The sequence below is a fragment of the Leucoraja erinacea genome, chromosome 25 (genome assembly GCF_028641065.1).
Source record: "Leucoraja erinacea ecotype New England chromosome 25, Leri_hhj_1, whole genome shotgun sequence".
Lineage (NCBI taxonomy): Eukaryota > Metazoa > Chordata > Chondrichthyes > Rajiformes > Rajidae > Leucoraja > Leucoraja erinaceus.
Window position 1 is genome coordinate 25,342,665 of NC_073401.1, and position 22,434 is coordinate 25,365,098.

At 47.3% G+C, this 22,434-nt stretch overlaps 1 protein-coding gene across 2 annotated transcripts in view; it reads left to right on the top strand.

Annotated features, from left to right (window-relative positions):
* Positions 1-22,434, top strand: part of LOC129709139 (hepatocyte nuclear factor 1-alpha-like) — a 99,109-nt gene that overhangs the window by 17,049 nt on the left and 59,626 nt on the right. For both annotated transcript variants that reach the window (XM_055655273.1, XM_055655272.1), the window contains exons 2-4: positions 2,011-2,210; positions 11,326-11,581; positions 16,921-17,156. In XM_055655273.1, the coding sequence (XP_055511248.1) occupies positions 2,011-2,210; positions 11,326-11,581; positions 16,921-17,156 (692 nt within the window). The remainder of the gene's footprint in view (positions 1-2,010; positions 2,211-11,325; positions 11,582-16,920; positions 17,157-22,434) is intronic.

Below are 22,434 nucleotides of genomic sequence, written 5' to 3' on the forward strand. Positions count from 1 at the left end.
AGTCATCAAGAAAGAAACAGCCCCTTGAGTCCACAGTGGCCATTAACCACGTTTTAACAAAGCTTCTTCCCCTGGATACTTCTTGGCATTGTAGCGTACCAGTTCCATGTACAATGTCAAATGGGGTCGAGGTGAATGGGACAGTGCCCTAGCTTATGGAAGGACCGTTCAGAAGCCTGGTGACAGGGGGGAAGAAACTGTTTTTGAATCTGGTGGTGTGCGCTTTCAAGGTTCTGACCGACGAGAGTGGAGAGAAGAAGGAATGACCAGGGTGGGAAAGGACTTTGATGATTCAATGTACTTTATTGTCACTTGTACCGAGGTGCAGTGAAATTAACTTTTGCAGACAGTATTACTATACATAAGCACATCTTAAATACAGCACACGTGTATAGGAAAAGTACACAGAGACAGTCTGAAGAAGGGTTTCGGCCTGAAACGTTGCCTATTTCCATCGCTCCATAGATGCTGCTGCACCCGCTCAGTTTCTCCAGCACTTTTGTCTACCTTCGATTTTCCAGCATCTGCAGTTCCTTCTTAAACGGTAGACATGATTCACCAGGTTTGGCACCATTTGCAAGTGCCAGTTGTTATAAGTGCGGAGTTCTTGACCTGACCATGAAGGCCTGTTGTCATGGCGACGTTGCAGTGCCCGCCAGGCCAAGCAGAGCCGTTGTTGTCCTCCACCACTCCTTGCAGATGCAGGTCTGCTCCGGCCCACACACTCGGCCTCTTCGAGCAGCGCCCGGCCCACTCCACCGTTGAGATGCGCCGCGCCGCATTGCCTCCCGCTGCTGGTCACGTTTCGGCCCTCTGTTCCTCACATCTGCCGCCACAGCAGCAACTGCCATCTTGGTATTATTGTTGGCTGCTTTTCCATGGTGGCAGCGTGAAGTGTAGGTGGAGCCAGTGGTGGGGAATCTGGTCAGTGTGACGGACCGGGCTATGTCCACAACCCTCTACAAAGGTAAAGCAGCTGTTCCCGAGTCCGGCAGTGTGTGTTTTCAAGCTTCTGTTCGGGAGGGTAGAGTAAGTTCATTATTTCTAGGAGCATGAATTAGGCCATTCGGCCCATCGAGTCGACTCCGCCCTGTTTGATCTATCTTTCCCTCTCAACCCTATTCTCCTGCCTTCTCCCCATAACCCCTGCCAACTTTACAAATCAAGAATCTGTCAATCTCTGCCTCAAAGATAGCCATTGACTTAACATTTACAGCCTTCTGTGGCAATGAATTCCACAGTTTCACCACCCTCTGACGAAAGACATTCTTCCTCAACTCCTTTCTGAAGATACGTCCTTTTATTCTGAGGCTATGGCGTCTGGTGCTAGACTCTCCAAATTCACTCAATCCAGGCAAGATTTTTGTCGCCTTAGCTTGGACAACCGTATGGTGTGGTGATCCTTAGCTTTTAATGAAATCTGTCTGGTTCAGAATCAATTAACTTCAGTTAAAGGAAGATTAAGTGGGTTCTAGAGTCATACTGCAGAGAAACGATTCGGTAAGTTTCAATGAGGTCCCCCCTCCACCTTCTAAACTCCAGCGAGTACAAGCCCAGTGCCTTCAAATGGTCAACATATGTTAACCCAATCATAGAAACATAGAAAATAGGTGCAGGAGTGGCCATTCGGCCCTTCGAGCCTGCGCCGCCATTCAATATGATCATGGCTGATCCAACTCAGTATCCTGTACCTGCCTTCTCTCCATACCCCTTGATCCCTTTAGCCACAAGGGCCACATTTCTGGGATCATTTTCGTAGAGGGAATGGAAATAAGTCATAGAGGGATACAGCGTGGATACAGGCCCTTTGGCCCAACTTGCCCACATTGGCCAACATGTCCCAGCTACAATAGTCCCACCTGCCCGTGTTTGGCCCATACCCCATCCAAACCTGCGGTGCAGGCTCGAACCTGCCCTGTCCATACACCCTTTGCTAAACGTTGGGCTGGTCGGCGTTGTGACGTAAGTGTTGAGCTTGGGCTCACAGCCTGGTTTGTTCATTGTGTGCAGGGAGGACCCGTGGAGGGCGGCGAAGATGATCAAGTGTTACATGCAACAGCACAACATCCCGCAGCGCGAGGTGGTGGACACGACCGGCCTGAACCAGTCCCACCTGTCCCAGCACCTGAACAAGGGAACGCCCATGAAAAACCAGAAGCGGGCCGCGCTCTACACCTGGTACGTGCGCAAGCAGAGGGAGATCGTGCAGCGTAAGTCTCGTTCCCTTTAACTCCGGGTCCGGGGGAACGGCGTTACACAGCACCATGGGGGGGGGGGGGGGGGGGGGGGGGTCCGTTACTTTTTATCCACGAGTAGTTGCTCTACTCAACAGCCAAAAATCTGTAGCCTCCCTCTGATCTGGTATTTTATTGGTTCACATGCTTGATCAATGGTGTTTTATCATTAATGTTTTATTATTATTAATATTTAGTGTTTTCTGAGTCATTCGTAACTGTCACTGTATGTCATGTTGTTACTTGTGGGCGAAGCACCGTGGCAAATTCCTTGTATGTGAATACTTGGCCAATAAACCTACTTACTTATTGCCGATTGTCCGCTATAACCAAGGAAAGGTATTATCATTGTACAAGTGGTAGAAACAAATGATTGCAGTTGCTGGTTAATACACAAAAGGACACAATGCGCTGGAGTAACTCAGCCATTCAGGCCTGCACTCGCTGGAGTTTAGAAGGATGAAGGGGTACCTCATTGAATCTTACTGAATAGTGAAAGGGCTGGTTAGAGTGGATGTGAAGTGGATGATTCCACCAGTGGGAGAGTCGAGGACCAGAGGGCACAGCCTTAGAATAAAAGGATGTACCTTTAGAAAGGAGATGAAGAGGATTTTCTTTAGTCAGAGGGTGGTGGTTCTGTGGAATTTATTGCCACAGACAGTCATGGAGGCCAAATCAGTGGGTATTTTTAAAGCAGGTTCTTGATTAGTAAGGGTGTAAAAGGTTATGGGGAGACAGCAGGAGAACGGGGTTGAGAGGGAAAGATAGATCAGCCATGATCGAATGGCGGAGTAGAATGGATGGGCCGAATGGCCTAATTCTGTTCCTGTGACTTATGAACTCATGAGTGTTTTGTTGCCTCTGGGGTGATACGTTTCCTCATTCCCTGGTGGAATTTTTCTCTTCCCTGACTCTTTTCTCTGGTGTGAAGCTCCCTTAAATAATGTCCATTGAAGTGTATTATTAATTGTAATTTGTGAAGAGCAGTTTGTGAAGCCTCACTGGCCCCATAAATGAAATTCACACGATCATATCTGCCTCCACCACCACCCCTGGCATCTTGTTCCAGGCATCCACCAACCTCTCTGTGTAAAAATATTACCTCCGCTCCTCTCTGTTAAACTGTACTCCTCTGACCTTAAAGCCATGCCCCCTGCATCTCATTCCCCCAGGGTGGAAATGAGATTATCGTTGACTACCTTATATATGCCTCTCGTAATGCTGAATAGTTCTAATTTAGTTTAGTTGAGAGATACAGTGGGGAAACAGACCCTTCGGCCCATCGATTCCACGCCGACTAGCGATCCCCGCACATTAACACCATGCAAGGGACAGTTTACATTTATAGAAAGCCAATTAACCTACAAACCTGTACGTCTTTGGAGTGTGGGAGGAAACCAAAGATCTCGGAGAAAACCCACCCGGTCACAGGGAGAACGTAGGTACAAACTCAGTACAGACAGCGCCCGTAGTCGGGATCGAACCTGGGTCTCTGGCGCTGAAAGCGCTGTTAGGCAGCAACTCTACCGCTGTGCCACCTTGCTGCCCATGGGTAGATCTATATGGGTAGAACGAGGTAATATCTCTGAAGGTGTGAGATCAGATGGCCCATTGTGACAGTTAAACCATGGTTAAGGCTCCATTCTCTGAACTCTGGATAATATAATCCCTCTACATTTGGCTAACCTGCCATTAGTTCCGTCACAAAGAGAGTTCACCACGCGCCAGCCACACTGCACGGTTCTGTAGTGTACCGCAGGGGGGCACAGTGGCACAGCAGGTAGACCTGTTGCCTCTCAGCGCTGCGGGCCAGAGTTCGATCCTGACTTTAGACCTTAGAGATACAGCCCACCCAGTCCACACCGACCAGCGATCCCCGCACACTAACACTACCCTACACACTCGGGACAATTTACAATTGACAGAAGCTAATTAATCTACAAACCTGTGCATCTTTGGAGTGTGGGAGGAAACCGGAGCATCCGGAAACAACTCATGCGGTCGCAGGGAGTACGTATAAACGGCGAATAGACGGCACCTGGGGTCAGGATTGAACCCGGGTCTCTGGCGCTGTAAGGCAGCGACTCTGCCACTTGACAATGACCTCAACAGCCGTCTGTGTGGTATCTGCACGTTCTCTGTGTGACTGCGTGGGTTTCCTCCGGGTGCTCCGGATTTCCTCCCACACCCCAAAGACGTGCAGGTTTGTACATTAATTAGCTTCTGTAAATTGTCCCTGCTGCGTAGGATAGAACTTGTGCATGGGCTTTGGCTGGTCGGCACGGACTCGGTGGGCCGAAGGGCCTGTTCCCACGGTATAAACATTAAAACTGAAACTAAACCTCCCAAGTCCCCACTGGGTTGTAGGTTAATTGGCCTCTGTAAACTGGCCTTGGTGTGTGGGGCGTGGATGTGAAAGTTGAATAACGTGGGTGATCAGTGGTCGGCATGGATTCGGTGGGCTGAAGGGCCTGTTTCCATGATGCGAATGTTTTTAAAAAAAAATTGAAAAGGCATTGAGTTACAAAATAAATCAAAATAAATGCCATCTTTGGAACCAGTCCAGTGATTCTCCACTCCATTCCTTCTATGGCATGTAGCTGCTTTGTTAGTTACATAGACCACACTGTGGACAACACACCAACTAATGTTCTTGCCAAAACGATACCTTTACATAAGACGAATAATACTTTATGGATGATCCTTTATTGTCGCATGTGACAAGTCACAGGGATGTTCTTTGTTCTGCTTACCCAAGGTATACAAAGAGTGGCCATTTGTCGTCCCCATTAGCTCCCTCTCGGTGGTCCCCTCCATGCCGGGTCTCCCTTTGATCTCCTTTATTCTCGGCAGCACTTCCATCCTCCGGCGCCCACGTGACCCGTCCTCAACCAATGACGCCACCCTCGACCTTGACCGACCTTTCTCCTGTGATCCAATCCTCTCATAATAAAGGTCAACAAACCATCTTCCCCTCGTAATTACTTTGCTGCTGTGTCGATGTGTTGGCCTTCATTGCGTGCAGAGCACTCAAACCCCTTTGAACCTGGACCTGCGTGCGTGCGGTCGGGATTGCTCTAGTCAGAGGGCGGTGAACCTGTGGGCTTCATTCCCACAGAAGGCTGTGGAGGCCAAGTCAATGGATATTTTTAAGGTAGAGAGCGATAGATTCTTGATTAGTACGGGTGTCAGGGGTTATGGGGAGAAGGCAGGCGAATGGGGTTAGGAGGGAGAGATGGATCAGTCAAGATTGAGTGGTGGAGTAGGCTTAATGGGCCGGATGGGCCTTATGACCTGCCCGGATTAGTCATCTTAATAGAAACATTGAAACATAGAAAATAGGTGCAGGAGTAGGCCATTCGGCCCTTCGAGCCTGCACCACCATTCAATATGATCATGGCTGATCATCCAACTCAGTATCCTGTACCTGCCTTCTCTCCATACCCCCTGATCCCTTTAGCCACAAGGCCACATCTAACTCCCTCTTAAATATAGCCAATGAACTGGCCTCAACTACCTTCTGTGGCAGAGAATTCCAGGGATTCACCACTCTCTGTGTGAAAAATGTTTTCCTCATCTTGGTCCTAAAAGATTTCCCCCTTATCCTTAAACTGTATGTGACCCCCTTGTTCTGGACGGTGGAGTGAGCTCGGCGAGCTGGATTTCCACTTCACTACTCCTGCTTCAAAGCGTTCTGTTACTTACGTTTCTCTGGCAACTATCTTGCACATTTCATGTTGATTATGTGGAATCAGTTTATGGCCAGGATTGGATCCTGATGTATGGAGTATCCACCCACCTCCAATGCTTCTCCGCCCTCACTGATTATAAGTAAATATTCTTATAGCGTGCGATGGGGATTTCATCCAAATAATTCCACCCTGAACTAGCCCGCTAGCGTGATCCTTTGTAACTTTGTGGCCACGAGATGCGTGAGGACTACTGTGTACACCTTAGGTGAGGTCTGCTGTCTGATTTTACCGGGTTGCACGCAAAACAAAGCATTTCACTGCACTGAGGTACATGTGACAATAAAGTATCATTGAATGTGTTGGAAGGAACTGCAGATGCTGGTGTACACCGAGGATAGACGCAAAAAACTGGAGTAACTCAGCGGGTCAGGCAGCATCTCTGGGGAAAAGGAATAGATGGTCGAGACCCTTCTTCAGACTGAGAGTCAGGGGAAAGGGAAACTAGAGGTAATAAAAGTCACGTAGGACAAATGAATGAAAAATGTACAAAAAGCAACGATGATCATGGGGTGGTGGAGCCCACAATGGTCCATTGTTGGCTGTGGGGCAGGTGATAACAAGTTATGCAGACAGTGAAACTTGAATCATTGATCCAAATTTCAGGACATTGTTTGTGAGCAATGTAACTCACTTCCCCGTCAGATATACCAGAGCAGTTGTAACTTGCACTCTGCATCGATGGCAAACAACTGTATTCAGAATGATTAGGTCGATCTCCCTAGGGATTTATAGCTGTTCCCCCCATGGAAAATAATGCCCGTAACTTTAGACATTTTAGACTTCATTCATTTAATCATTCATTCATTCAATTCATGCATTCATTCAGAGCTACAGTGCAGAAACAGGCCCTTCAGCGCACCGAGTCCTCGCTGGCTAGTGATCACCCCGTACATTAGCACTAACTATCCTACACACTGGGGACAATTTACAATTTTACCAAAGCCAATTAAAGTACAAATCTGTACGTCTTTGCAGTGTGGGAGGAAACTGGAAAACCCATAGAAAACCCACGTGGTCACGGGGAGAACGTACTAACTCCGTACACACACGGAACCCGTAGTTAGGATCTAGCCCGGGTGTCTGGTGCTGTATGGCAGCAACTCTACCGCTGCACCACTGTGCCACTACGACTCTCACAGCTGAGTAAAAATCCGGGGTAGATCTTCACCGCAAAATTGTCGGAGAATTAAATTAGGCCTGAACGCCAGAAAAAAGGGAAGAAATCTTGATTGTCCTAAAAGTAAACAAATTTGTGCCAGTGAGCAGTGAGACTAATAACCATGAGATGGTACTCAGTACTTGACTGTTTAGAAGCTGATCTGTGGAGACAATTGTACCACCGACTGACGATTGATAGGCCATTTGGAAAAATGGGCTGAAAGATGGCAGATGGAGTTTAATGCTGATAAATGTGAGGTGCTACACCTTGGCAGGACAAATCAAAATAGGACGCACATGGTAAATGGTAGGGAATTGAAGAATACAGTTGAACAGAGGGATCTGGGTATAACCGTGTATAGTTCCTGAAGGTGGAATCTCATATAGATAGGGTGGTAAAGAAAGCTTTTGGTATGTTAGCCTTCATAAATCAGAGCATTGAGTATAGAAGCTGGGATGTAATGTTAACATTGTACAAGGCATTGGTGAGACCAAACCTGGAGTATGGTGTACAATTTTGGTCGCCCAATTATAGGAAGGATGTCAACAAAATAGAGAGAGTACAGAGGAGATTTACTAGAATGTTGCCTGGGTTTCAACAACTAAGTTACAGAGATAGGTTGAATAAGTTAAGTCTTGATTCTCTGGAGCGCAGAAGGTTAAGGGGGGACCTGATAGAGGTCTTTAAAATGATGAGAGGGATAGACAGAGTTGATGTGGACAAGTTTTTCCCTTTGAGAATAGGGAAGATTCAAACAAGAGGACATGACTTCAGAATTAAGGGACAGAAGTTTAGGGGTAATATGAGGGGGAACTTCTTTACTCAGAGAGTGGTAGCGGTGTGGAATGAGCTTCCAGTGGAAGTGGTGGAGGCAGGTTCATTGGTATCATTTAAAAATGAATTGGATAGGCATATGGATGAGAAGGGAATGGAGGGTTATGGTATGAGTGCAGGCAGGTGGGACTAAGGGGAGAAAAAAAATTTGTTCGGCACGGACTTGTAGGGCCGAGATGGCCTGTTTCCGTGCTGTAATTGCTATATGGCTATATGGTTATATGATTGAATTGATTGAAAGATACAACATGGAAACAGACCCTTCGGCCCATCGAGTCCATGCCGACCACTGATCACCCACTCGCACCAGTTCTGTGTTATCCCACATTCCATCCACTCCCTACACATTAGGGGCAATTTACAGAGGGCCAATTAACTTACAAACCCACAGGGCTTTAGGATGTGGGAGGAAAGTGGAGCACCCAGAGGAAGCCCACACGGTCACAGGGAAACCCCACAAAATAGCGGAGGTCGGTGTCGGACCATAGTCCGTGGTGCTGTGAGGCAGCCTGTAACTGTGCCGCCACTGACTGTACATGAACTATACCCAGGACTGTCATAAAGATGCAAACGCAAATTGGATGAACAGCACCTCGTATTTTGCTTATCCAGCTTTCAACCCAGTGGTATCAGTGTTGATTTCTCTAACTTCAAGTAACCCTTGCATCCCCCCCTCTCTCCATCCCTCCCCTACCCAAGTAATTGTACCAGCTTCAAGGTCACCTCGTTGAGTCTCATTGTCTGTAACTCGTTTTCACCCAGCCCACCGCCAACAATGACCTAGTCCCTTTATCATCGTTATTGTTTTTACATCTCTTTCATTCATTTGTTCTATATCTCTCTATATTACCGTCTATATCTCTCGTCTCCCTTTCCCCTGACTCTCAGTTTGGTCTCCAGGGATGCTGCCTGACCTGCTGAGTTACTCCAGCTTTTTGTGCCTATCTTCTGTCATAAGGATGCTTGATTTGGCCATTACCTCCATGGAGAACTGGCATCCCACATTATTCCTGGTATCATTGTCTCTCCACTTCCCTCAAATGTGTCATCTGTTCTTTTGCCACATTTTACTGTTAATAACATTGGCTAGAAAGATACACTTCCAAAAGGTCTCCCGTAGGAAGATGCCTTTTGCATAAAATACTTTGCAAGGCTTTTGATGTTGTCTTGCTGACTTCAAATTATACATGACTCATCAAGGCTATGTAGTGTGGTGCATGCCTACATTCTGATGCAACTTAGAACAGTACAGCACAGGAACGGGCCCTTCGACCCACTATGTTTGTGCTGGACATGATGCCAAGTTAAACTGATGTCGTCTGCCTGTACGTGATCCATATCTATAATAATAATAATACATTTTATTTATGGGCGCCTTTCGAGAGTCTCAAGGACACCTTACAAAAATTTAGCAGGTAGAGGAAAAACATGTAAGGGGAATGAAATAAATAGTAGAGACATGACTAGTACACAGAGTAAAGACAGAATTCAATACAAAACACAATATGAGGCAATTAATGCACAGATGAAAAGGGAGGGGGACGTGGGGCATATCTCTCTATTCCCTGTACTTCCATGTGCCTATGCAAAAGCTTCTTAAACACCGCTATCGTATCTGCCTCCACCAACGCAGTGCGTTCCGGGCCCTCATCACTCTCTGTGTAAAACAACTTGCCCCACATACCTCGATTAAACTTGCCCCCTTCTCAATTTACAGCTACGCCCTCTAGTGGTGGGCGTTCCCACCCTGGGGAAAAGGTTCTGATCGTCTACCCTCTCTACGCCTCTCAAAACTTTATATATTTCTATCAAGTCTTCCCTCAACCTCTGACATTCCAGACAAAAAAACCCCAAATGTATCCAATCTCTGAAGCTCTCTAATCCAGGCAGCATCTCTGCATCCTCACCAAAGCCTCTTCATTTTCCCTGTAATGGGGCCACCAGAACTGTACTTGATTCTCCAAAATGTGGCTTAACCAATTCCTATGGAGCTGCATCATGACTTCCTGACACTTGTATTCAATGCCTCTAGCAATGAAGATAGACACAAAATGCTGGACTAACTCAGCAGGTCAGGCAGCACCTACAGGAATAGGTGACGTTTCAGGTACGGAACCCTTCTTCAAAATCCTGGGATAAAACGTGGTTTTGGAGCCGGAGAGAAGGAGGAATCACAGAGAGGGAGCAGTGAGAGAGGTTGCTGCATAACTCCTGTCGGAGAGAGGAGAAGAACTTCTTCAAGGTAGGCATACCTGGAGGAGCTTCAGATCGGGATCCAACCCGAAACATAACCTTTTCCTTTACTCCAGAGGTGCTGCCTGACCCGCTGAGTTACTCCAGCATTTTGTGTCTATCTTCGAAATGAACTAGCATCTGCTAGTTTATTTTTACACAACCCTAGCAATGAAGGCAAGCACACCAGGGGTCCATGCCATGATCTATTTATTGAATATTCTATTGGACGATTGTCGAATTACTACCATTGGAGAAAAACATGGGTGATTCATCGTGGGTTCTATATTTATTCTCTAATATGGAAAATGGAGCTGAGGATATGTTCATCATATAATTTTCTTCCCTTAAATGGTTGGCTTTTGGCACATTGGCATTCATCAGTCAAGAGTATTGAGCACAGAAGTCGGGAGGTCATGTTGCAGTTACACAAGACGTTGATGAGGCCGCATTTAGAGTATTGTGTTCAGTTCTGGGCACCGTGTTGCAGGCAAGATGTTGCCAAGTTGGAAAGGGTACAGGGAAGGTTTACGAGGATGTTTCCTTGACCCGAGGTTCTGAGCTATTCTGAGGTTGAGCAGGCTGGGACTCTATTCCATGGAGTGCAGGAGGATGAGGGGTGATCTTATGGAGGTGTAAAAAATCATGAGATGAATAGATCAGGTGGAATCAAATGGAATAGTAGGGGAATGGAGGACCAGAGGACATAGGTTTACGATGAGGTGGGGGATGATTGAATAGGAACATGAAGGGTAACTCTTTCACACAAAGGGTGGTGGGTGTATGGAACAAGCTGCCAGAGGAAGTAGTTGAGGCAAGGGTTGTTGTAACGTTTATGAAACAATTAGACAGGTAAATGGATAGGACAGGTCTAGAGGGATATGGGCCAAACGAAGGCAGGTAGGACTAGTGGATGGGACATGCTGGTGAGTGTGGGCAAGTTGGGCCAAAGGGCCTGTATGACTGTGGACTTATCAATGTGTTTAATCTGCCATGAATGCTGTGGAATGTAAAGAATGTATGATACAACATGCTGCTGCTGCTCCTCTTTTTTTGATCTTTTGGTTTATGCAAGTTGCAACTACCCAAGTTTATCTGCCCTTTCTCGTTACAGAGTTCAGCCAACCCACACAGAAGATGGGACAAAATGTGGGTGGGAACAGACAGCAGCTGTTTCTCTTTGCAGACTTCAACAACTCAGCCCAGGGAACATCGGGGGAAGAACTCGTCGAAGAGCCAGCCAGCAAGAAGATGAGAAGAAACAGGTTCAAGTGGGGGCCTGCTTCACAGCAGATATTGTTTCAGGCCTATGAGCGACAGAAGAACCCGAGCAAGGAGGAGCGAGAGGCCTTGGTTGAAGAGTGCAACAGGTCAGCTAAGCACCTGGGTGAAGGCCTTTGTAAAATAGCTACCCAAAGCCAAGGAGGGCTTAGGATGAGGGGCGACCTCATTGAAACTCCCCAAATAATGAAAGGCCTAGATAGAGTGGATATGGAGAAGATGTTTTCACTAGTGTGAGAGTCTAGGACTAGTGGAAGAATAAAAGGCCTGTTTCCATCCAGTATCTCTAAACTAATGTTCCCGATGTTGGGGAAGTCCGGAACAAGGGGTCACAGTTTAAGGATAAGGGGGAAATCTTTTAGGACCGAGATGAGGAAAATATTTTTCACACAGAGAGTGGTGAATCTCTGGAATTCTCTGCCACAGAAGGTAGTTGAGGCCAGTTCATAGGTTATATTTAAGAGGGAGTTAGATGTGGCCCTTGTGGCTAAAGGGATCAGGGGGTATGGAGAGAAGGCAGGTGCAGGATACTGAGTTGGATGATCAGCCATGATCATATCGAATGGCGGTGCAGGCTCGAAGGGCCGAATGACCTACTCCTGCACCTATTTTCTATGTTTTTAAACCAAAAACTCAATCCCGTCTGCTCTCAATCATTGTTCAGTTTCGCTTTTTTGGTTTAGCGATATAGCGCGGAAACAGTGCCCTTCGACCCACGGAGTCTACATCGACCAGTGATCCCCGCACATTAACACTATCCTACACAGACTTGGGACAATTTACATTTATACCAAGCTAATTAACCTACAAACCTGTACGTGTGGGAGGAAAACGGAAGACCTCGGAGAAAACCGATGCAGGTCATGGGGAGGACGTACAAACTTCGTACAAACAGCACCTGTAGTCGGGATCGAACCCCGGTCTCAGGAGCTACAAGCGCAGTAATGCCCCTGTCCCACTTAGGAAACCTGAACGGAAACCTCTGGAGACTTTGCGCCCCACCCAAGGTTTCCGTGCGGTTCCCGGAGGTTGCAGGTGGTTGCCAGAGGTTGCAGGTAGTGGAAGCAGGTAGGGAGACTGACAAAAACCTCCAGGAACCGTGGGTGGGGCACAAAGTCTCCAGAGGTTTCCGTTCAGGTTTCCGAAGTGGGACAGGGGCATAAGGCAGCATCTCTACCACTGCGCCACAGTGCAGCCCATAATTTGCATTTGCCACCTGTCATTAGCAAAGTGACAAAAGCTAACACCAACAGTTCGTCTATGCACTGCACACCAATGACCTGTTTGGGATCCAGAGCAACTTGGCTCTGTATTCTGTCACAAACGTGTTACAACTGGGGACAATCAAACAGAATGCCAGAGATGAGAGGAGAGGAAGTGGCCTCCGTATCCAATGTGTATTCGGGTACCCCGTAAAATAGACACCAGGGGAAACTATGTCGTAGTTGGAGTTATATCTTATACACCTGCAAACATGAATGAGGTAGCAGTAGGTCAGTCATCAATGGGATAATGCTGAAGGAACTGAGTCCTGCTTGCTTGGGGAGTCTGCATCCTGGGGGCATGAACATTGAATTCTCCCAATTTTGTTAGCTGTCTCCTCCCCTTCCTCAGCCCTCGGGCTGTCTCCTCCTCCTTTTTCCTTTCTTCTCCCTGCCCCCATCCCCCATCAGTCTGAAGAAGGGTTTCAGCCCGAAACGTTGCCTATTTCCTTCGCTCCACAGATGCTGCTGCACCCGCTGAGTTTCTCCAGCATTTTTGTCTGCCTTCGATTTTCCAGCATCTGCAGTTCCTCCTTAAACACTGAATCCTGCTCCCGACCATCCTAATCTGTGGCTTCCTTCCATCACAGTCAAATGCTGGGATGGTGATTGTACACATTCCAGTTTCTTGCTACAATTGCCCAGCGGGTAGAGCAGCTCAGGCAGCAAGACCAAGACAGCAGGTGGACGATGGGTAAATGATACCAAGTATGAATAGATAGTCCACCCTGGTCACCTGCAACGTAATGATCTCTGAGAAGGCATCTCCATCCTATGTAGGACCTGTGATGCTGGTGTCAATGATGATAGTTCCTTGCCCCATGGCATAGTTTGTAACTTCCTTGCCCACGTGCGATGTGTTGGGTGGATGCACATCAAGGTAATAAAAGAGTGTAAACTCACCTTGTGCAGAGCTGCTCAACGAGTAAAGTTGCATCGACAACAATGAAGTCATTACAGCATCGATTTGGTTGCAAATTTTGGATACAAGTTCATAAGTACAAAATCATGAGAGGAATAGATCTGGTAGACACACAAAGAGTCTCTTGCCCAGAGTAGCGGAATTAAGAACCAGAGGACATAGGTTTAAGGTGAAAGGGGGGGGGGGGGGGGGGGGGGGGGGGGGGGGTGGGGGGGGGGGGGGGGGGGGGGGGGGGGGGTGGGGGGGGGGGGGGGGGGGTTTAATAGGTACCTGAGGGGTAACTTTTCAACAGAGAGGTTGATGGGTGTATGGAACGAGCTGTCGGAGGAAGTAGTTGAGGCAGGTAGTATCGCAACGATTAAGGCAGGCACATGGATCGGACAGGTTTAGAGAGATATGGGCCAAAGGGAGACAGGTGGGACTAGTGTTAGATGGGACATGTTGGTTAGTGTGGGTATGTTGGGCCGAGTGGCCTATTTCCATGCTGTATCACTCTATGACTCTCTTTGATTAAGTTCATAGGTCATAGGAGTAGAACTAGGCCACTCAGTCCATGAGGAAATTTCTCCTCATCTCCTTTCTAAAGGTACGTCCTTTTATTCTGAGGCTATGCCCTCTGGTCCTAACCAAACACTTTCAATCCATAGTGGAGTAGACAAAGTGTTTAAGAAGGAACTGCAGATGCTGGAAAATCTAAGGTACACAAAAGTGCTGGAGAAACTCAGCGGGTGCAGCAGCATCTGTGGAGCGAAGGAAATAGGCAACGTTTCGGGCCAAAACCCTTCGCTCCATAGATGCTGCTGCACCCGCTGAGTTTCTCCAGCATTTTTGTGTACTTTCAATCCATACCTCTGTACTCATCGCACTGTAATTCTGTTGAGACTCGAATCATCTTTTATTTAACATCTTGTTTCCAGCCCGCAGCCTCCACGTGGGGAGTGACTCATTGCATAACCTGCCCCTTGGTTCTATCTTGGGGGGGGGGGGGGGGAACGGAGCTGCCGATGGTGGGTGATTCCCTGAAGCCCAGTGATATTGCCTTGATTTTCCGTGCAGGGTTTCTCCTCTGAGTCTAAGGATGGAGCAAAAATGCTGTGAAGCTTTAGATGAAGGAAGGCAGATAGAAAGCCTGAACCGATGTTTAATCGGGTGAAAAGATGCTTGTTGCTCTTTAAATAGTGACTTCCAGCGAGGGAAGGGAAATTGGTTGAGGCAATGGAATTAGATACATTTGCATCTATTTAATTCAATTTTACCTTCAGGAATGGAAGTGGGATGCAGATAAGCTTCAGCAATACAGCTTGCTTTGATCTCTGCCACTTTGGATGAGCCGAACTGAGCTGGCAATTGAAGGACGTGATTAACCTCAGCATCTGTAACCTGGGGCAGGGCCACACGGGTTGATCAGCAGAAGCACTGAAACCACAACGGGCCAGAAATAGATCGACTGGCCTTATATTCACCGGAATTTAGAAGAATGGGAGGGGATCTTATAGAAACATACAAAATTCTTACGGGATTGGACAGGCTAGATGCAGGAAAAATGTTACCCATGTTGGGGTAGTCCAGAACCAGGGGTCACAGTTGAAGAATAAGGGGTAGTCCATTTGGGACTGAGATTTTCACCCAGAGAGTTGTGAATCTGTGGAATTCGCAGCCACAGAATGCAGTGGAGGTCAATTCATTGGATGTTTTCAAGAGAGAATTAGATTTAGCTCTTGGGGCTAAAGGAATCAAGGGATATGGGGGGAAAAAGCAGGAACGAGGTAGCGATTTTAGATGATCAGCCATGATCATATTGAATGGCGGTGCTGGCTCGAAGGGCCGAATGCCCTATTCCTACACCTACTTTTCTATGCTTCTGTCTGTGACTGTGTGGGATTCCTCTGGGTGCTCCGGTTCAGTTTCGTTTAAGTTTTCTTTTAGTTTAGAGATGTAGCGTGGAAACAGGCCCTTAGTTCAACCCACCGAGTCCGCCCTGATCATCGATCACCCGTACTCTAGTCCGATGAACTACACACTAGGGGTAATCTACAGAAGCCAATTAACTTGCACATTCTTTGGAAAGTGGGAGGAAACCATAGCCCCCAGAGAAAACCCACACGGTCACAGGCAGAACGTGCAAACTCCAAACAGGCAGCACCCAAGGTCAGGATCGAAGCTGGATCTTCGGTGCTGTGAGGAAGCAGCTCTACCGGCTGTGCCACTGTGCCGACATTATAGCTTGTAGATCTTAAAGGCGTTTCAGAGAAATGGTGACGAGATCGTGAGAATAAGAATTTTACAGTGGAGATATTAACAGATCCAATGCACACAAGGTAATGGCAATGTTTGTCTCGGATAAGATGTGCATCAGCTTATCTACAGTGAAGCAATACTTTAACACTGAGGCAACACTGAGGAAAGGTGTGGTCCTGATGTCACCTCTATGGTGAGTCAGTGGATAAGTAGACTGTGCACCTTGAAACACGCAGGTGCACTCGCTAATCAGTACTGAGTACTGATCCAGGTTGATGTGCAAAGCTACTGACTGCCACCAGCTGTTATAAAACAAGGCACTGCAGATGTTGCAGTCTTCCACAAAACACAAAGTGCTGGAGTAACTCAGCAGGCCATGGAGTCACGCAGCATGCAAACAGGCCCTTCCGATATTTTTTTAAGGCAGAGATAGATAGATTCTTGATTAGTACGGGTGTCATGGGGTTAGGAGGTAGATCAGCCATGTTTGAATGGCTTAATTCTGCTCCTATCACTTATGACCTTATGACTTTATAACATGCCCTGTGCTGATCAACATGTCCCATCTACACTAGTCCCACCTGCCTGCGTTTGGCCCATATCCCTCTAAACCTATCCTATCCATGTACCTGTCCAAATGTCGTGATAGTACCTGCCTCAACTACCTCCTCTGTCAGATCGTTCCATACACTCTCCACCCATTGTGTTACAAAAGTTGCCCCTCATGTTTCTATTAAATCTAGTGAGAGTAAGTGTTCGGCACGGACTAGAAGGGCCGAGATGGCCTGTTTCCGTGCTGTAATTGTTATATGGCTATATGGTTGTATTCCATGCAAGATTCCAGCATTTGCAGTTCCTTGCGTCTCCATATGGATTTGGTGACTGAGTATACCTTACAAATGGCCTAACACGAACTCTACAGCACTTCATTTGTCCCAGGATGTTTCTTTAGAGTGATTGAAGTGGATTTCTGGTCTTACACACTTGTTGTCCATGCTTATTGCAGAGCGGAGTGTATACAGCGAGGGGTCTCGCCATCCCAGGCCCACGGGCTGGGCTCGAACCTGGTCACTGAGGTGCGGGTCTACAACTGGTTTGCCAATCGACGGAAGGAAGAAGCTTTCCGGCACAAGTTGGCGATGGACGCCTACGGCCCTCAGCAAACGCACGCAGTGACCCCCTTGACACTCCACAACAACTCACCCCTCCAACCAAGCGCTTTGTCACCCAACAGGTTACACGGTAAGTCTCCACCCGAAACTCCACTTATTGCTTTTCAACAGAGATGCCGCCTGACCCGCTGAGTTGCTCCAGCTTCTTGTTTCTATAGTCAGTCGCTTGGACTGCAGGCGAAAAGGAAACAGTTGTTTTTTTGTGTCAAAATCAATTCTTCCGTGTGGGACAGACTTCCCAAAGAACGTCACCGGGAGAGGAGACTGCGCGCTCACCCAATCTATTCCTCTCCTGATTTTGTACACCTCTGTATGGTCACCCCACATCCTCCTGCGCTCCAAGGAATAGAACCCTAGCCTGCTCAACCTTCTAGTGTCTATCTTCATATTACATGGTAAAGCTTGTTTCCTCTCTTATTCTTCTTTTAAAATATAAACGCACTGAGACTTGGCCATTGCACACCCCCACACCTGCTGGTTTAATGACAATGTTTAATATCTCCCATTGTGGCAAGAGTCAAGAGTGTTTGATTGTTCTAGGTACCGACAACTACGAAGTTCTCTCCAGCTGCAGCTTTACAGGCCTATTATCGCAAAACGCACATGCAAATATGCCAAACTCAATAATACAGTCAAATAATAATCAGTAATGCTCGGTAACCAGACTATAAAATGTGCGAAACTGAAGTCCGTAGTGCAGCCACAACAAAGTCCGTAGTAGATCATAGTTGCTGTGGTAGGATGGTGGTTAGTATTGTGTGGTGTTCAAGACCCAGCTGTGGTGGTCGCTGGGAAGAAGTTGTTCTTGACCCTGGAGGGCACAATTTTCAGGCTCCTGTACTTTCTTCCTGACAGTAGTACTGAGATGAGATAGGTCAGTATGGGAATGGGAAGGGGAGTTAAAATGGGCCGTGAAAAGCCTTGGCGGACCGAGCGCAAGTGTTCGGCAAGACAGTCACCCAGTCGAACCCTTGGAAAATAGTGCCTCTCTCTCCCCTTTGAGTGATTAGTGTAGTTTATCCAGAACACTTTGTACTGTACGGAAAATAACATAGCTATTTATCACCCCAGATAATTTGAGGATGTTTTACAACCAAAGCCATCCATTTCAAATGTTGTCACTGACATCGGATACACAGCGGGCAATTTTCAAGTCAGCAAACTCCTCTAAACGGTGATTAAGTAATGACACAAGAATCTGTATATGAGTGACATTGACAGGTAAATATTGAGGTGATAGACCCTGCTCTTCTTCTGAACTGAAGCATGGATAGGGCTTTGGGTTCATTACACATCTGATAGCCTCTCGTTGACTTTCAAGGGCGGCACGTTGGCGCAGCGGTAGAGGTGTTGCCTCACAGCGCCAGGGATCTGGGTTCGCTCCTGACCTCAGGTGCTGTCTGTACGGAGTTTGTACGTTCTCCCCGTGATCACGTGGGTTTTCTCCGGGTGCTCCAGTTTCCTCCCACACTCCAAAGATGGGCAGGGTTGTAGGTTAATTGGCTTCTGTAAAATTGCCACATGGTCATAGAGTGATACAGACTGGAAACAGGCCCTTCGGCCCAACTTGCCCACACCGGCCAACATGTCCCAGCCACACTAGTCCCACCTGCCAGCGTTTGGCCCATATCCCTCCAAACCTGTCCTATCCATGTACCTGGCTAATTGTTTCTTAAAAATGTAGGATAGTCCCTGCCTCATCTACCTCCTCCGGCAGCTTGTTCCATACACTCCACCACCCTTTGCGTGAAAAGGTTGTCCCTTTTATGTGGGATAGAACTAATGTACAGGTGATAGTTGGTCGGCGCGGACTTGGTAGGCCGAAGGGCCTGATTCCACGCTGTATGTCTAAACTAAACTGAACTAAACTAAATAGAAAGCACAGCAATGAGATAGAAGGCTTTAAAAGACTAAAGGGCTATAATGTCCCACTATACGAGTTTACCCAAGAGCTCTCCTGAGTTTTAAAAAATATCAAATTCGTGGTAAGTACGTAAAGGGTACGTCGGAGCTCGGGACGTCTCTTAGCGGCTCGTAATGCTAACGGCATTAACTCGGGAAACGGGGTAAGCTCGTGATGGTTTTTTCAACGTTGAAAAATGTCCACGAGAGCCCCGAGTAGCGGCTATTACCGTAATTCTCCGAGTTCGAATCAGGGGAAACTCGGGAGGGCTCTTGAATTAGCTCGTACAGTGGGACAGGCCCTTTAGCCCCGTGGCACATGCTTACCACTCAGCGCATAATACTGCATTGAGCTCTGGGTCTGTATACTGTTCTTATTTTTCCAAAGTAACAGATCTGCAAACTGAACTGAACTAAGTCAATGGAATCAACCCACATGTCAATGTGCTCATTTTCCTTGGAGTTGTTTTTATACCCATGGAAACGGAATTTCTGTTTATTTTTAAAGACCGACATGGGTGGCAGTGGATGGTGAGCTGAGAACCTTCATACTGTGCTGTAAATGAGTCTTCACTTACACTGGGCCAAGCTTACTACACCAGGGGCCCCGAATCCACTAGTGACTTTCAGTGCTGGCAGGCTGCACCCGCACTGGTTTACCAACCGTTTAGTAGTTACAATGCTTTTAAAAAAGGTTTATCAATTGTGCAAAGGTGTTGTTAAATGATTACTGTGGAAGTAAAACACAAGTCAGCCTATATCTCAACGTGGAATAGACAAAGTAAGGCATACATACAAAGAAGCCTGCCGACACTCAAAGAGAGGAGGAGGATTTTCAGCTCTTTAATTGCATCAGCAGATAGCAGTCGCACAGTGGTGTAGCTGGTAGTGCTGCTGCCTCACTGTGCCAGAGTCCCCGGTTCGATTCTGATCTCAGGTGCTGGCTGTGTGGAGTTTGCACGTTCTCCCTCTGACCGAATGGGTTACTCCGGTTTCATCCCACATTCTAAAGACGTGGGGGTTTGTCGGGCTAATTGTAAATTACTCCTAGTGGGTAGGGAGTGGATGAGAGAGTGGAATGACGTGGAACTGCCAGACCGTCTCACAAAACAACCTCCCTTCCATTGACTCCATCAACACCTCACACTGCCTCGGCAAGGCCAGAAGCATCATCATGGATGAGTCTCAGCCCAGTCATCCCTCTTCTTCCCTCTCCCATCAGCCAAGAGGTATAGACGTGTGGAAAAGCACACCTCCTGATTCAGGGACAGTTTCTTCCCAGCTGTTATCAGGCAACTGAACCATCCTACCAACACCGAGCAGCCCTGAGTTGTGGTATACCTCATTGGAGACCCTGGGATTATCTTTAATCGGACTATACTAGACTTTATCTTGCACTAAATGTAATTCCCTTTATCATGTATCTGTACACTGTGGAGGGCTCGATTGTAATCAGGTATTGTCTTTCTGGCTGATTGACAGGCTAGCAAACAACAAAAGGCTTTTCCCTGTACCTCAGTCCATGTGACAATAAACTAAACTAAGTAACTAACTGGAGGTGTACATTTTTACACTTCTGTACCTCTTGACTGATGGGAGAGGGGGGAGGAGGGAGACCAGGGTGTGACTTGTCCTTGATTATGCTGGTGGCCTTCCCGAGGCAGCGTGAGGTGTAAATGCCGTCAATGCAAGGGAGGTTGGTTTGTGTGATGGTCTGGGCTGGGCTGCGTCCGCAATTCTCTGCAATTTCTTGGATGGAGCTGTTCCCAAACCATGTTGTGGTTTATCCCGATGGGACGCTTTCTACGGTGCATCTGGGGAAGTTGGAGAGAGTTGGCGGGGACAAGCTTTCAACCATCTCTGCTTTGGCACCGTCGATGTATACCAGGATATGTGTACCATGTCACTTCCTAAAGCCAATCCGCTGACCGGGACTTGATCTCCCATTGCCCATAGGGTGAATGGAACTGCTGAATCTTACTTTCACCTGTCATTTATTGTTTTTTATTGACTGTTCTCAATCTGAAGTTACCTGAGCAACATTGATTGGACATATGTGGCTCAAGGCCATATGTTGTAGTGCATCAAAACAATGACAATCACTGGTGTGGACTCCTAGATATCGGCGAGACCAAGCTCGACCATCACGCTGCACACCTTCGCTCAGTCATCCAAGGCCTACGCGATCTCCTGATTGCCAAATGTTTTAACTCCCCTTTCCCATTCCCACACTGACCTTTCCATCCTGGGCCTCCTCCACTGTCAGAGTGAGGCCCAGCGCATATTGGAGGAACAGCACCTCATATTTCACTTGGGCAGCTTACACCCCAGCGGCATGAATATTGGTTTATCTAACTTCAAGTAACCCTTGCATTGCCTCTCTCTCCACCCCTCCCCCGCCCCAGTCCTCGTGCTAATTCCACTGTATTTATCCCTTCCTTGTGGGCTGGACCCGTCGATGCAGGCCCTGCTTTGGTCTGCACCCTCATACCTCGAGTTTCCCCCTGACTGACTCCCAGTCTGATGAGGAGCCTCGACCCGAAACGTCACCTATTCCTTTGCCCCAGAGATGCTGCTGACCCGCTGAGTTTCTCCAGCATTGTGTGTCCAACTTTGGTGTAAACCAGTGCCTGCAGTTCCTTCCGACACAAGGTTCGGCTTGTACTCGCTAGACTCGGCTTGTACTCGCTAGAATTTAGGAGATTGAGGGGGAATCTTACAGAAACGTACAAAATTCTTAAGGGGTTGGACAGGCTAGATGCAGGAAGATTGTTCCCGATGTTGGGGAAGTCCAGGACAAGGGGTCACAGTTTAAGGATAAGGGGGAAATCTTTTAGGACCGAGATGAGAAAAACATTTTTCACACAGAGAGTGGTGAATCTCTGGAATTCTCTGCCAGAGAAGGTAGTTGAGGCCAGTTCATTGGCTATATTTAAGAGGGAGTTAGATGTGGCCCTTGTGGCTAAAGGGATCAGGGGGTATGGAGAGAAGGCAGGTACGGGATACTGAGTTGGAATGATCAGCCATGATCATATTGAATTGTGGTGCAGGCTCGAAGGGCCGAATGGCCTACTCCTGCACCTATTTTCTATGTTTCTATGTTTCTATTTCTCTCCGTACTGTTGTAACTATGGCCTCTACTTCCCACTGCACGCTGGAATGTGAATGTTTGCATTGCTGACATTTTGCAAAATTGCTCAGCTGCCTTAGAATGCCAGACCAGATGGTTAAACCTTATTAATCCACCATTCAGCGTTTCCATAATCTCCCTAAATCAATACTGATTCTGTTTTGCAGACATTTTACACAATCAACGCTGCTGCCATTCTGTGAGATGATGTTGTTACTTGCTCTGCTCAGACTAGGTATCTCTTGTTTTGGACTCTTTGTAATTCAGCAAATGCTAAAACGGGTTGTTAACTTTCTTGAAGTAGATAATTTCATAA